Source organism: Salvia splendens, chromosome 2 (assembly GCF_004379255.2).
Source record: "Salvia splendens isolate huo1 chromosome 2, SspV2, whole genome shotgun sequence".
NCBI classification, from domain to species: domain Eukaryota; kingdom Viridiplantae; phylum Streptophyta; class Magnoliopsida; order Lamiales; family Lamiaceae; genus Salvia; species Salvia splendens.
This window is the reverse complement of record NC_056033.1, coordinates 14,878,626-14,894,862: the sequence shown is the minus strand read 5'-3', so window position 1 is coordinate 14,894,862 and position 16,237 is coordinate 14,878,626. Positions and strand designations below refer to the sequence as shown.

At 39.7% G+C, this 16,237-nt stretch overlaps 2 protein-coding genes across 2 annotated transcripts; both read left to right on the top strand.

The window, feature by feature from the left end:
* Positions 1 to 1,422: 1,422 nt before the first annotated feature.
* On the top strand, positions 1,423 to 2,378 carry LOC121768360 (ras-related protein Rab2BV-like). The gene is made up of 3 exons (XM_042164839.1): positions 1,423 to 1,515; positions 1,598 to 1,776; positions 1,890 to 2,378. The coding sequence occupies exons 2-3, from the start codon at positions 1,612 to 1,614 to the stop codon at positions 2,376 to 2,378; spliced, it is 654 nt and encodes a 217-aa protein (XP_042020773.1). The 5' UTR covers positions 1,423 to 1,515; positions 1,598 to 1,611.
* Positions 2,379 to 14,305: 11,927 nt separating this feature from the next.
* On the top strand, positions 14,306 to 14,833 carry LOC121774416 (secreted RxLR effector protein 161-like). Its single transcript, XM_042171299.1, has one exon. It carries the CDS (start codon positions 14,306 to 14,308, stop codon positions 14,831 to 14,833), a length of 528 nt encoding a protein of 175 aa, XP_042027233.1.
* The last annotated feature ends 1,404 nt before the right edge of the window (positions 14,834 to 16,237 follow it).

Below are 16,237 nucleotides of genomic sequence, written 5' to 3'. Positions count from 1 at the left end.
GGCTATGATCGGCTCCCACGTCGTCCCCTCATTGTGGAAGAGGGGCCGATCATCGCCCCGTTCCACCTTCCCTATTTGAGCCATTGTATCGGCTCTGGCCGATCCCATAGGGACGTCGATCGGCTCTTCATTGTGGAGATAAGACTGATCATCGGCCGAGCTCCGTAAGTTTTTTTAGCGTGTTATGTACGACATCGGTAAGTTTCATGGCATCTACCAGAACAACTGATGAGCGATGACGAGTGGTATGAGCTACGACGACGTCCAGGAGTTGTCGAATGCCCAGTTCACCACCACCGTCCACAGTATGGGCTTCAATCACTCGGAAGCCTACCACAAAATGGATCACCCAAAATTCCAAATTGGGCGTCGGGCGGCAATGGCACAAGGCTAGAGAAGGACAAGGCTCGTCAGATCCCAGAGTTTGAGAAGCGACGATCTGACACCAACCGACTTGACCGAGTCGGTTGACGTTAGTCAACCCACTCCTCGGCGCTCGATCGAAGGGAAAGCGGCGAAGGGGAAGTGGAAGACACAATCAAGTGTCTCACAGACCGAAGTTAGCGTGGAAGGTGAGCTAAGAGTAGCCAACTATGCTATGCCGCACAAGTTGTACGGAGAGGCATCAGACGAGCGGATTAGGCCGGACATCTGGAAAACAATCACAAAGATGAAGAAAAATTGGGTCTGGGTTTCGATGACGATGACGCTTGAGTTAGTATCTTGTAGGTTTTTATCTGTGTTTTGCTAGTTGGTTTTTTCTGAATTTTTTTTATGTAGGAATTTGTTTTTAATTAAGTACACTTTTTTATAATTTATTTGTCTTGAATTTATTCTTATTTATCACATTTTATTTGATACGAATAATTAAAAAGGAAATAAACATATTAATGATGCGAAAATGAAAAAGAAAGTGGGATAGACCCTAACATTGCAGGGAGATATGCCCTTTGTAATAAGTGGGGTAAAATATTGATGAAGAAATAATAAAAAAGGACCTTTTGGAAGGGTCATTCCATTGCTAATGCTTTAATAGTACTTTAATTACTTTTACTTTTTACCTTTATTATTTTATTAATTTTACATTAAAATTTTTGTCGAATATAAAGTGCATATTCTTTTTTGATGTGGGAATATTAAAGTGACTCACCCAAGATAAATAAAAATATTCAAATCTTATCAAATAAACCCGAATTTTTTATTAGTGACGTACCAAAGACTTTAAATCGTGCTTCCAAGAGTTTTGTATGTATGTTTAAATGAAAGTGTTTCTAGCTACCATACATAGGCCTCAGTTCATGCAAACAACAACGACCATTTAAATTCCTGTTATATCGCTTAATTCTGTTATTCATCTTAACAGCAAAAACACTTTTTTTCTTTTTCATTTTTTTCTTACTCATATTTTTATAATTTGAATTTCAACCCCCTTCTCTCTCTTTCTCACTGACAAAATCAAGAATCAGTTTTGGTAATTTGGCAATGGTGAACCGTACAAAAATTTGTTGATTAGTGGTGAGTATGTATTTCTCTTAATTTCCTTAAAATCATCGTTATGTTGAAGGATGAATCTTGATTTTAATTGTTTGATTTTAAGGGAAGAAGAAATCAATGGCGTATAAAGTAGATCACGAGTATGATTATTTGTTCAAGATCGTTTTAATTGGAGATTCTGGCGTTGGGAAATCCAATATTTTGTCAAGATTTACAAGGAATGAATTCTGTTTAGAGTCCAAATCCACAATAGGCGTTGAATTTGCAACGAGGACTCTCCAGGTAATTAATCTTACATTTTAATCACAAATTTAAATCACGGGAGTTCGATATACCCGTGGTCAAACCAAAAAAAATATATTGTTAGATTTAGAGTAATTATTTAAGATGCGTAGGTGGAAGGGAAGACGGTGAAGGCACAAATATGGGACACGGCGGGGCAGGAGCGATATCGCGCGATCACGAGCGCCTACTACCGCGGCGCAGTTGGGGCGCTCGTGGTCTACGACCTGACAAAGCGTCAGACCTTTGAGAACGTGCAGAGGTGGCTGCGGGAGCTCAGGGACCACGCAGACTCCAACATTGTGATCATGCTTGCTGGCAATAAGTCAGATCTAAACCACCTCCGCGTTGTAAACGAGAACGACGCCCAGGTCTTCGCTGAGAAGGAAGGCCTTTCCTTCCTCGAGACCTCCGCACTGGAAGCCCACAACGTTGAGAAGGCCTTCCAAACTATATTGTTGGATATTTATCAGATAATTAGCCGGAAGGCACTGGCGGCCCAGGATGGGGCCGCCTCGCTCCCCGGCCAGGGCACCACAATCAAAGTTGGGGAGCCTTACAACTATCAGCAGCAGCAGAAAGCCTCATGTTGTTCTAGTTGATTTTTACATTTATGCCACAAGGAATGCAAATTTTATTTTGTGAAGAGAATTGATTACCAAAAAACAATTGGTCGGTTGAATGAATTATGTAAACAAAATTTTGTATGATTTATGCTACAGGCAGACATATATAGTGTTGTAGTGTAGGTGAATAATTTATTTAACGATTTAAGCTTTCCTAGCTATTCTTGGTTGTCTGCTTATATATGTGAGACTATTGTTGGTTAGCTCGGGCAGTATATGAGATTCATAGTAAAAATGCAACAATGTTTTGGCAGTTTGGAAATTTAAAAAATTAATTTATTTATAGTAGTAGTAGTAGTAGTAGTAGTAGTAGTAGTAGTAGTATGTATGGATTGATATAGGAGAAATTGAATTTATGGGTAAACAAGCAACAGTTAACCAAGAATTGAACAGAGAGGCGCTTTTCAAATCGGGGGGCATATATCAAAACAAAAAGGCGCCTCATCAGCATATTCATTTTGTTATTTACGACCACTAAACAAGATTTCGGAACACAACCTACAATCAAATCAACACAATATATCGAAAAAGATAAACCCAATTTGACATAAGACAAAAATGTTATCTTGGGCCTACATAAAATTGTGATTGGGCCTCCACATACAAGCCCATCTTGAATTGGATAATGAGCTCACATTATAGCTTTACAACGCATGAACGCTATCGTTTTTGGGGGCAGCGATTTAGCCGGCACGGTTAACGCCTGCCTTCTCGCTGTTCCCATTTTTTTTTTTTTTTTTGACAAATTCACATATAATTCAAATGTTAATATAGTTATTTTGAAATTAGTCACTCATTTACTGTATATAACTTTTTTATTTTAACGTTGAAACAATGTTTTATAAAACCACGCCGGTAATTAAACTTCTACTAATAAACTTATTTTTATCTTTACTGGAGTTGGTATAATCAACTTATTTTAACACAAGTAATACCCATAAGTGTACGGAGCTAATGTAGCAATTAGCAAGCAAAAGTATCTTATCCCACAGAGACAAATTTGTATCAACTTAACTATCACGAACAAATGTTAACTACTATCTAGACAATCGGGAAATGTTTGATTTGTTCTAATACTAATAAAAGCATATAATAAGCAAGTAAACAAATGAGAACAAGTAAACATGATGTGAAAAGATAATATGGAGAAAATTGTAGAACTCAAGGATCCGATGGACAATTCCAAGCTCTTATTCAATCTATTTGTTTTACCTTTTAGTGTCCCTAGAGTTATTAAGTCGATCACAATTATAGATTAAACTCCCTCCCGATGTGAGAAACCTATAGATTAGGTGCTAGGATTAAAGCCTCCTTCTAACCCTAAACCCCTAACTCCCAAAAGCACGATAAGATCAAAGACCTCACTCAAAATCTCAACTCTCCCGAGTTCTATTGAATTAAGGTGTGAATTATTCTTCTTTCCAGATTAATTATTTCATCTCCCGAATAATCTAATTAATCATATACAAACAAGTGGTGATCAAGCAATTGAAAGGAACAAACCTAATAATAATCAAATAACTACAAGAGCAAGGTAAGAACAAAATTGATTGAATAAAAACTATGAAATTAGTGCATTATCACCATGAATTCTACAAAAAGTGTTTAGCTACTCATATTAATAGAGAAAACTATTAGACGATAGGTTTGATAATCTGTATCATTCTCATTCACTGTAATTTAGACGATAAAGATTACATGTTATATAGACTACACAATATCTACAAAAGGTAAACCTCATTTACATTAATTGCTTCCTCTATTTTAGGCTGAATATGCTCCCGTATCTTCTCTTGATTTCCCGTGATATTCTCTAATATCTTTCAATATCTTCTAGCACTCCCCCTCAAGCTATGTAACGGGATTGCCGATACTTAGCTTGCTCAATATATCCTGGAATGACTTTGAGTTCACTGCCTTTGTCAATATATCAGCCAGTTGATCTTCAGACTTGACATAAGGTATTTCCACCACTTTTGCCTCAAGGTTCTCCTTTATGAAGTGTCGGTCTACCTCCACATGTTTGGTCCTGTCATGTTGGACTGGATTTTCTTAGATACTAATGCCCGCCTTATTGTCACAAAAGAGTTTGCACGGATGGGTCGACCGTAGGCATAGTTCTGTCATCACCCTCCTTAGCCATAATATCTCTGTCAATCCACTTTTAATCCCTCGGAATTCTGCCTCGGCACTTGAGAGGGCTACCACCTTTTGTTTCTTGCTTCTCCACGACACAAGATTTCCTCCCACAAAAGTAAAGTACCCAGCAGTTGATTTTCGGTCGTTTGGGTTGCTTGCCCAGTCTGCATCAGTAAAACCGTGTATCTCCATGTGTCCATGTTTCTCGAACATAAGCCCATGTTCTGGGGTTCCTTTCAAGTACCGAACAATCCTTAGGACTGCCTCCCAGTGCTCTTCCTGTGGCGCATGCATAAATTGGCTTACCACCCCGACTGAGTAGGCAATATCTGGTCTGGTATGAGACAGATAGATTAGCTTCCCAACCAATCGTTGGTATCTCCCCCTGTTTGTCTGCTTCGCACCCTCCTTCATCTGCAATCCATGGTTTTGAACCATAGGAGTGCCTGCTGGCTTACAATCAATCATCCCAATCTCTGCCAATAAGTCTAGTATATACTTCCTCTGATTTATGAAGATTCCCTTCTTCGACCTAAGCACCTCTATTCCCAAGAAATATTTAAGAAGACCTAGATCCTTCATCTCAAACTCCTGGAAAAGATTCTTCCTCAATTCAGCTATCTCATCCTCGTCATCTCCTGTAATGATCATATCGTCTACATAGATAATCAGACACGTGATCTTCCCTTTCCTCTTCTTAAGAAAGAGAGTGTGGTCGGAATTACTTTGGGTATAGTCATACTTCTTCATCACTTCGGTAAATCTTCCAAACCATGCTCTCGGAGACTGTTTCAGTCCATACAGTGTCTTCTGAAGTTTGCATACCTCCCCTGTACCAAACTCACCAGTGAACCCGGGTGGGGGTTCCATGTAAACAGGTTTCGGCCGTTCCCCGTGCAGAAAGGCGTTCGTCACATCGAACTGGTGTAGTGGTCAATCTTTGTTTGCCGCAACTGAAAATAATACTCTCACTGTGTTGATCTTCGCCGTTGGTGAGAAGGTCTCAGCGTAGTCAACCCCATATATCTGAGTGTACCCCTTTGCCATTAGCCGTGCTTTATATCGTTCAACTGTGCCATCTGGTCTTCTCTTGATTGTGAATACCCATCTGCATCCAACAGTCCTTGCTCCTTCTGGTAATTTCCCTTTTTCCCATGTGTTGTTTTTCATAAGTGCCTTCATCTCGGTAAGCATTGCTTCCTTCCATTTCTTATGTTTCATTGCCTCTTCTGCTGACTGCGGGATTTCCTCCTCTTCATATAGTGCAGCCTCAAATGCTCGTGCCATTTTAGTCAGATTTCCTTGTGCAAAATTTTCTACTCCATAGCGACTTTTCTTCCCAATCTTCTCAGGAGAGTATCGTTTGGGAGGAACTCCTCTTGTAGTCCTATTGGGAAGCACGTACTGCCCCGTGTCACCATCAACTGTGTTATCTTCGTTCGTAGGCTCTGTATCAACAGGATCAGTGGCAACCGAATTTTCGATAGGACTTGGTTCAAAAGTTACCTCGGATATCATCGGAGAGGGATTGCCTGGGCTTGGATGAGATGACTCTTGTGGTAAGACATGCTCGGCGGCAGTGACTATCTCTGGTTCTGTTAGATCCTCAATCGAGGAGCTTGGAACTGGCACGACCCAACTTAGATAGTCCGTTGTATTACCTGGATCACTCTCCCCCTGACTACTAAGGTGGGTATGGTAGAAAAACTCGGTTTCCCGAAAATTGCAGTTCATGGTCGTGGTAATTTTCTTGGTAAGTGGGTCAAAGCAACGATAACCTTTTTGGTTCATCCCGTATCCTACGAACACACATTTAGTTGCACATGGTGAAAGTTTGGTTCGCTCATGTCTGGGGATGTGGGTGTAGACAGTACAGCCAAAGACTCTGGGTTGGAGGTTCAAGTGTTCGGGAATGTTGGCTTGTTTGGATAACATGTCGAGAGGGGTTTTCATGAGGAGGATTTTAGTGGGTAGGCGGTTGATAAGGTAGACCGAGGCGGCGACTGCCTCTGGCCAAAAGAATTTTGGAACTTTAGATTCAATCAAGAGGGCCCGGGTCATCTCTAGAATAGTTCTATTTTTCCTCTCAGCCACACCATTTTGTTCTGGCGTATATGCATAGGAAGTTTGATGGATTATACCGTTATCTCTACAAAATTGGTTCATAGTACCGTTTACAAATTCCCTCCCATTATCTGACCTAAGGGTTTTGATAGTGGTATGAAATTGTGTTTGGACAAGTTTAAAGAAAGCGGTAAATCTATCAAATACTTCAGATTTATGTTTCAAGAAATAGATCCACGTCATTCTAGTGCAGTCATCAATAAAAAGCACAAAATAACGAAAACCGTTCCCCCCAATGACCGGTACCGGCCCCCACACATCAGAATGTACCAAAGAAAACATAGATTTCATACGAGTGTTTGTTGGTTTAAAAGATTGTCTGTGGCTCTTGGCCAAAACACAAGTCTCACAAGAAATATCAGACGGAATAGAAAGGTTCGGATAAAGCAATTTAAAGTAACCCGGAGAAGGGTGTCCTAGTCTTCGGTGCCAGAGTCAAGTTTCCTGTTTTGTGGATCCGTGAGCCAGCATCGCACTGCCATGTTGAGCTATCTCTTCCACGTAATAGAGCCCTTCTTTCTCAGTGCCACGCCCAAGTATCCTCCTCGTCTGAATATCCTATAAAATACAAAAGTCGGGATGCATCAGAAGAGTACAATTTAATTCCTTAGTCACATGACCAATAGACAACAGTCTTTGGGACAAAGTAGGAACATATAAACAGTTCGTGAGTCGCAGGGTTGGGGATATCTGAATTGTGCCCGCCCCGACAACAGTAATCAATTCCCCATTATCTGTTCTTATGTAGGTTTTTGTCACTTCACTAAAGTTAACAAAATCATCCTTTTCAGGTGTCATGGTATCAATTGCTCCACAGTCAAAAATCCAACCCTTCGATTTTCTATCAGATACATGGTGAACATGGAATGCAGCGGAAATTAATGGGGCAAACTGATTTTTAGACACAAAATTGGGGTTACTTTTGGGAATTAGGGAAGTTCTGGACTTAATTTCGGATTTATCATAGTCTGGGGGCCGACATGAAATAAAATGGGGTCTCTTCTTGTATTTCTGTTTTTCATGGGGTGCAAAAGTATAATTTGTCAAATAAGAGTTAGGGTTTGGTTTTAACCCAAACCCATTACCTCTACCCTCGGCGCCGCTCCTCGATTCCGCCCGTTCCGCGAAATTCCCGGCGCCTCGCACGTTGCCGCCGGCTGATTGACCCTCCAATCGTACTCCGGCACCCTGTCCAATGTTTTCCCCATCGTTTTTTCACGGGATTCCTTCACCGCCTACTCCGACGGCCATTTTCGCCTGGGCTGTCGTCGCCCTCGCCTTTTGCCGTTCCTCCCACCATTCTGGATATCCCAATCGCTTGAAGCATGTCTCCCATGTGTGTTTCTGCTTTCCACAGTGAGAACACCATAATTTTGAGGTTTCCGGTCGGTTGGAGCGGTTGGTGGCGGCGTAGCGCGGCGGTGGGGGCCCGTTTCGATTCGTGGGACACTGACTCTGGGCGGCGAGCCCTTGTCCGATCTCCCCCCCAAATGATGAATCGATCAATCCAGGTGCTCCTCCGGTTGGTGGAGAGGACGTCGGTGGCATGATATTTAGTCGAGTCGTTTTCTTCACCATTCCGTAGGCAGCCTCGACTGATGGGGTTGGGTCTTCCTTCAGGATCTCTCGCCTAATTGAGTCATACTCCTGATTCAGTCCCGTTAGGAACTTGATTAACCGTTTCTCGGTTGAATGTACTCGAAATTGGTCGATTCCTTTATCGCAGCAACTGATCGGCTGTTTCTGGCATCGATCGATGTTAATCCACAGCCTGTGGATTTTTCGGTAGTATGTCTCCAGATCCATGTTACCCTGTTTGATGTAGATTTCTTGTTCTTCCAGGTTATAGATGAGATATCGGTCTGCTTTGTTCTCGAATGACACAGCAAGGCTGTCCCACAGCGCTTTGGACGTTTGGTGGTGTGCGAAATCGGAGATAATGTCGTCTTCGATATTGTCGACGATCCACGAGAACACTACCAAGTCGTTCTCCTCCCATTCGTCGAACTCTTTACTCCCTGGGTTCGGCGGCTCGTTCCGGATGTATGAGTAGGCTCCTCGGCCTCCAATTTTATCCTTGATCAATCGTGACCAAAGGGGGTAGTTCTTTCCATTCAATTTGAATGCAACAGTAATGCCTTTGCTATTCCTTAGGCTTGTTATTTGTTCTGTGGTCGTTTTTGTCTCTTCTGCCTCTGACATTTTGATGCAGGGTTATGGTTTCTGGATTAGTTTTGGCTGGAAATAGGTCGGGAAAGGTATATTGGCTATGATGAATCGTTTCTGAGCCAAGGATCGATCTGCTCTGATACCATATTAGACGATAGGTTTGGTAATCTGTATCATTCTCATTCACTGTAATTTAGACGATAGAGATTACATGTTATATAGACTACACAATATCTACAAAAGGTAAACCTCATTTACATTAATTGCTTCCTCTATTTTAGGCTGAATATGCTCCCGTATCTTCTCTTGATTTCCCGTGATATTCTCTAATATCTTTCAATATCTTCTAACAAAAACCAAGTTTAACACAAAGGAATCCAACAAATACATGAATAAAAGAGATTAAATACTCATGTGAGATTGATCTACGGAGTGAAGCTTCAATCTGCCGATGTAGAATCTTCAATCTTCAAATCTCTCTCTCAAAGATGTTCTCGAGGTGTGTGTAGAGTGTAGGAGGCAGTTGGTGTGAAAAAGATCGAACCCTGGCCTTTTTCTTCTTTTTCTTTTTCTCAAAAATCGTGTTTTCTGCAAAATAATTTGTCAAAACAGCGCACCCGGCTGCGTGAATTTATAAGGGTAAAATTCACCCGGCCACGTGAAGCTTTTTTGACCCGAAGTCCAACGTTGTATCAGTTGTACCCAGTAAGGTGAAACTTTCTGGATAGCGCAGTGTTCTTATAATGCCCATAACTTCTTCTACCGAACTCCGATTGATGCATGCAAGAAACCCACGCGAAACTCTTTCAAAGACGAAGAGATTGATACGTATTAAAGGCTGATTGAACTTCAAAATATCCAGTAAAATTATCTTAAACCAAGGCTGCTGCACATCCACATATTTTGTATCTTTTTCTACACATTCTTAATAAAATGGTCAACATACCAACATAATAGAGAAGTAGATATAAACACGCCCAATGATAGACGAAATATGATCAAATTTATACAAAACCACCCTCTAAAACCAGGTAAAATCCAAGTGTGTCAGTATAGAATTGCATGGTTTTAGAAGTTAAAACTAAATTGTCAATTAGATTCCGTCAAATTTGTGGAGCGTTGAATATGTTAACCATTTTATTGAAAGAGAGCTTTAGCAATTGTATTATTCACCGTGATTTATCTCACTGATCAAAATTTCTTTTTGAGCAAAATGTAAGGGATTAATATTAGATTTTAGTTTATCGGATACATCAAATATAGTAAGAAAATACTATGACGATAATTATGAGTGTTGAAGCTGTAGATTTTGGTTGAGAAGCTGAGAAATGAAGAAAACCGTTGGAAGAGAGCCGTTGGTGACCTTAGAGTTAGTTACACAGCTGGAAAGTTAGTTAGCAAGTTAGCTTTCAATTGAGATATTTTCTTAGCTCATTAGAAGCGTAGCTCATAGAGTATAAATAGAATGGAGCAAACACTTTGTAAGCTTCAAGTTTTTCAGATTGAATCAATAAAATTTCTCTCAGTTTTTCCTTTGTTTTTCTTCCTCTTTCAGTTTGTTTGATATCTTCAAAGTAAGTATTCTTTGTGTGATGTTTCGATTCATCATTTCAACATGGTATCAGAAGTAACACTCTTGTTTCCGCTACGCTCTTAGTGTTAAATCCTTCTCTGATTCCCACGATGAACAACTGTGGCAACCGTGGTAATCGCGGAAGAGATGCAATCGTTCCAGTTGGTGATCATACCAGTCCATATTATCTACATCCTAGTGATAATCCGAGCCTCCAGTTGGTTCCTCACGTTCTCACTGGATTCAATTACATCAATTGGAGCATATCTGTTATCACTGCTTTAATTGCTAAGAACAAGCTGCAATTTATCGATGGATCCTTGCTGCGACCAAATGATGATGATCTATTGTTCTCTGATTGGATCCGTTGTAACAGTATGGTGGTTTCATGGTTGCGAAATTCTGTCTCTCCACAAATCTACTCGAGCATTATGTATTTAGATAATGCTCATGATATCTGGTCTGATCTCCATGATCGTTTCTCTCAAGGTGATTCAGCTAGATCCTATCAACTCAAGTAGCAACTTATGGCTCTTGTGCAAGGGCACTCTGATGTTAGCACATACTTCACTAATCTCAGAATCGTTTGGGATGAGTACAGGCATTCACAACCTGTTGCCTGGTGCACTTGTGGTACTTGTAGATGTAATAGTGCCACGCGATGGCACACACATCAGGAAGATGAATGCACAATCTAATTCTTAATCGGTTTGAATTCATCTTATTCTTAGATTAGATCTACTATTCTATCAACAGTGAATTTACCTTCTTTGTCTAAGGCTTTTTCTCTCGTTATTCAAGAAGAGAGACAACGAACTATTGATGGTAATATGATGAATTCATCTCCAGTTTCCTCCAGTGAACAGCCTTTTAGTGTTAATGCAACATCCTCTTTTGGCCGTGGAAGATTACTATGTTCTCACTGTGGCCGCACTAATTACACCGTTGATAAATGTTTCTCTCTACATGGTTTTCCTCAAAATTTTGGCAAGGGAAGAGGCAAGCCAGGTTACAAAAATTTCTCCAACTCTAAAGTGGTGAACTATGTTGAAGAATCTGCAAATGAGAACTGTGACAAAGTAGCCACTAGTTCACTGCCACTACCACATAATTCTCCATCTTCTGATCAACTCCAGCAGCTAATTTCTCTATTGCAATCTCAGTTTGTTGCCACATCTACATCAAATTCATCACACTCTCCATCTTCTCCTCACATTTCTACCACTCAATCAAGTCCTTCCTTCACTCCCATTCAGTCAACTCCTTTCACTGGTACTACTCTTTTTTCACCTTTTGTTGTTGTTTCTTCTTTACCATCATCTCTGTGGCTGCTTGATACTGGTGCCACACACCATGTTTGTTGTGATATTACTTTTTTTTCTCACTCATCTCCAGTATATGATGCTTTTGTGAACCTACCAACTGGTGCTAGAGCAGGTGTTACTCACATGGGAACCATACATTTAACACCTACAATAACTCTACAATCTGTGCTTTGTGTTCCCTCTTTCTCTTTCAATCTTATCTCTATCAGTTCTCTCACATCATCTATACCTTGTTCTGTATCTTTTACTCATGATTCCATCCTCATTCAGGGAGCTTCTCCGGGAACTGTGATTGGGAGGGGTAGCAGACTTGGTAATCTCTATTCCCTTGATATATCCACTGCCATTCCTTCCAGTTCATCATATTCCAGCTCTTGTGTAAACTTTGTTGTTGCTATTGATCTCTGGCACAAGAGACTTGACCATTTGTCTTTCAATAAACTCAAATCCATAATGATGTTATTTCTTTTTCCAAAACAACTCATTCCATTTGTGAGGTTTGTCCCTTAGCTAAACAACATAATCTTTCTTTTCATGGATCTGATTCTGTAGCATCTGATATTTTTGATCTAATACATTGTGACATTTGGGGTCCCTTTTCCCCTTGTACCACACAAGGTTATGCCTATTTTTTGACAATTGTTGATGATAAATCTAGGTTTGTGTGGACTTTTCTCATGCAGCATAAATCTGATGTCAGAACCATATTAACTCAGTTTTTTCATATTATCTCCACCCAATTTTCTAAAAAGATCAAGACCATAAGATCTGATAATGGCCCTGAGTTCAATCTACCTTCTTTATACACATCTTTTGGTACCTTGACTCAACATTCTTGTGTTGAAACTCCACAGCAAAATGCTAGAATGGAGAGAAAACACCAGCATTTGCTCAATGTAGCCAGGAGCCTCCTTTTCCAATCTCATTTACCCATTACTTTCTGGGGAGACAGTATACTTGCTGCTTCATATATCATAAACAAGATTCCATCTTCTATCCTGCCAAATAATATTACTCCTTTCCATATCCTATTCAACAAATCACCCTCCCACACTCACATAAAAGTCTTTGGCTGCCTGTGTTTTGCTTCTACTCTTCATAGAGATAGAAATAAATTTTCCCCGAGGGCTTCCAGATGTGTTTTCCTGGGATATCCCTCTGGATACAAAGGTTATAGAGTCCTAAATCTTGACTCTATGCAAGAGATCATAACCAGAAATGTTGTCTTCCATGAAGATTCTTTTCCCTTCTCTCACTTAAATCCCTCTTCTTTCCCTTCTGCCTCACTAAATAATCCAATCATACCTGTACACCCTCCTGCCTCACTAAATAATTCAGCTGCATCAGATAACTCTTCCGTCTCACTAAATAATTCATCCACTCCAGATCCTTCTGCCTCACTAAATGACTCTGCCTCAGCATCACCAAATCCTTCTGCCTCACAAAATATCTCCACTCCAGACACTTCTCCCATTTCTCAAGGCAATCAGATCACAAGAACTGGCAGACTTACCAAACTTCCTCCACACTTAACTGATTATGTCTGCAACTCTGTATCATCATCCACTCCTTATCGCATATCCTCCTTCTTCTCTCTATCCAAATTATCTCCTCAACATCTCAAATATATAGTCCTCATGACTGTTGTGTTTGAACCTAAATCATACTCCCAAGCATCCACTTCCCCTGATTGGCAGCAAGCTATGCAAGAGGAATTATCTGCACTGGAGAAGACAAATACTTGGAGAATTATGCCTCTACCTCTAGGAAAAATTCTCATTGACTGCAAATGGGTGTATAAAGTGAAATTTAAGGCTGATGCATCTGTAGAAAGGTTCAAGGCCCGTCTGGTTGCAAAAGGTTTCACGCAGCTTGAGGGTGTTGATTTCCTTGATACATTTTCTCTAGTTGCTAAATTAACAACTGTAAAATTCCTGCTAGCCGTTGCTGCTACTAAAGGCTGGTCTCTTTCTCATTTAGAAATCAATAATGCATTCCTTTATGGTGATTTGGAAGAAGAAATCTACATGAATCTACCTCTTGGGCTTATTGTTGAGGGGGGTAGTTCCAATGGCCAAAAACTTGTGTGTAAGTTGAATAAATCTCTATACAGCTTGAAGCAAGCCTCTAGACAATGGTACCTCAAACTCTCTGAAGTTTTGGCCAAATTTGGACTTCAACAATCAGCCTCAGACCACTCTTTCTTCTTCAAGAAGGATCAATCAACATTCTTTGGTGTTGTTATGTATGTTGATGACATGATGATTGCTACTAACAGACCAAACATGATAGAAGACTTCAAGATCTTTATTTCTCAGTTTTTCAAATTCAAAGACTTGGGAGTTCCAAAATATTTCCTTGGTCTCGAGATAGCAAGAAGCAAAGGAGGAATCTTAATATCTCAGAGAAAATATGGGATGGACTTGATCAGAGATGCAGGTTTATTAGGATGCAAGCCATCCTCAGTACCTATGGATCCAGTAAATCATCTCAAGCAAGACACTGGACATCCTATGAAAGATCCATCTAAATAAAGAAGACAAATAGGAAGATTGCTCTATCTGTCTATAACCATGCCTGACATAACGTTTGCAGTCCACAAACTTAGTCAATATGTTTCAAAGCCATGCGATGAACATTGGGAGGCTACTGAAAAGATACTCAAATACTTGAAAGGAACTCCAGGACATGGTCTATTCTACTCGAGTGACAGTAATTCTACACTTAGCATTTTTTCAGATGCAGACTGGGCTGCATGCCCTGATACAAGGAGATCTATGACAGGCTATTGCCTCTTTCTTAGCTCCCCCTTGGTCTCTTGGAAAGCGAAAAAACAGCACACTGTCTCAAGATCATCAGTAGAGGCCGAATATAGGGCTATGGCACATGCCACTTGTAAAGTAGTACGGGCAATAGCTTTGTTGGAATACTTTGGCATTAAAGTTGAGAAAGCAGTTCCTTTGTTCTGTGACAATCAAGTGGCTGTCCATATTAGTTCTAACCCAGTGTTTCATGAGCGCACGAAACATATTGAGATTGATTGTCATACTGTGAGAGAGATATTTGGAAGGGATAATCCAACTCATGCTTATACGAAATGATCAGCAATTAGCTGACATTTTCACTAAGCCTTTAGGAGCTTCAGCTTTTGGAAACATTCTCAGCAAGATGAACTTTCATAGCTTATATTATCCATCTTGAGAGGGGGTATTGAAGCTGTGGATTTTGGTTGAGAAGCTGAGAAATGAAGAAGACCATTGGAAGAGAGCCGTTGGTGACCGTTAGAGTTAGTTACATAGCTGGAAACTTAGTTAGGAAGTTAGCTTTCAATTGAGATATTTTTCTTAGCTCATTAGAAGCGTAGCTCATAGAGTATAAATAGAATGGAGCAAACACTTTGTAAGCTTCAAGTTTTTCAGATTGAATCAATAAAATTTCTCTCAGTTTTTCCTCTGTTTTTCTTCCTCTTTTGGTTTGTTTGATATCTTCAAAGTGAGTATTCTTTGTGTGATGTTTCGATCAATCATTTCAACAATGAGCGAAGTTGTCGTTTGCATGTACGAGAAGATGTCAAACGATGTACATAATAGAACACAATTCCGCCCCCTCCGAAAAATATTTTTGAATCCATCCCTACATGAGACATCAGTGATGTCATTCTTTCAATAATAATAGGAGTAATAAATATTATTGTTATTATTAATCAATGTGCTGATAAGTGACGTGCCAAAGTGATATGATTTAGCATTACTTGGCCAAAATGAAAAGTTTGAAAGTAAGATGGTGAGCCACTCATGGACATCGCGTGGCATCGCAATTCACAAATCCACTTACACCCACACACGTAACAAACTACTCTTTGTCGCGCTACGAAACCGTTATCATTTAATTGTTGTTTTCATAACCCACAAAATATTTCTTCTTTATCCTGCTAAATTCGTAACTCCAAAGAGACGATCTGTAAAAAATATAAATTCCATATTAATTTCCACCGAAATTAACAACCCAAATCAACCCAAGTACGTATTTAATTAAAGAGTTAAGTACTCTTATGTTTTTTTTTCTATTCTACCTATACAATTGATAATCTAGAGTTGAACATGAGATATTAACCAATTTATCACTTTATCGTTTCGTTAAAGTCTATACATGTCTATACAACCACTACAAAGAAACTTAGTACTTTTTAAGGATGAAAAAGTCGAGAAGTAATTAATTGTGTTTTTTTTTAAAATAATACTCCCTCCGTTTCTCCATAGTTGAGTCATTTTTTCATTTTTGGAAGTTTCCTCATAGTTGAGTCATTTTCCTATATAGTAACTTTTGTCATTTTTTCATTTTTGGAAGTTTCCTCATAGTTGAGTCATTTCCCTATATAGTAACTTTTTTCTCTTTCTTACTTTACTCTCTATTACTTTATTCTATCTACTTTATTCACTTTCTACTTTATTCTCTCTAATTTTTTCCTTCTCTTACTTTTTATCTATTTATTTAACACATTCAAC

Coding starts and splice junctions, on each gene's coding strand:
- LOC121768360 (XM_042164839.1), top strand. CDS start 1,612: ATGGCGTATAAAGTAGATCACGAGTATGATTATTTGTTCAAGATCGTT. Junction 1,777..1,889: donor TTGCAACGAGGACTCTCCAG/GTAATTAATCTT, acceptor TAAGATGCGTAG/GTGGAAGGGAAGACGGTGAA.
- LOC121774416 (XM_042171299.1), top strand. CDS start 14,306: ATGCCTGACATAACGTTTGCAGTCCACAAACTTAGTCAATATGTTTCA.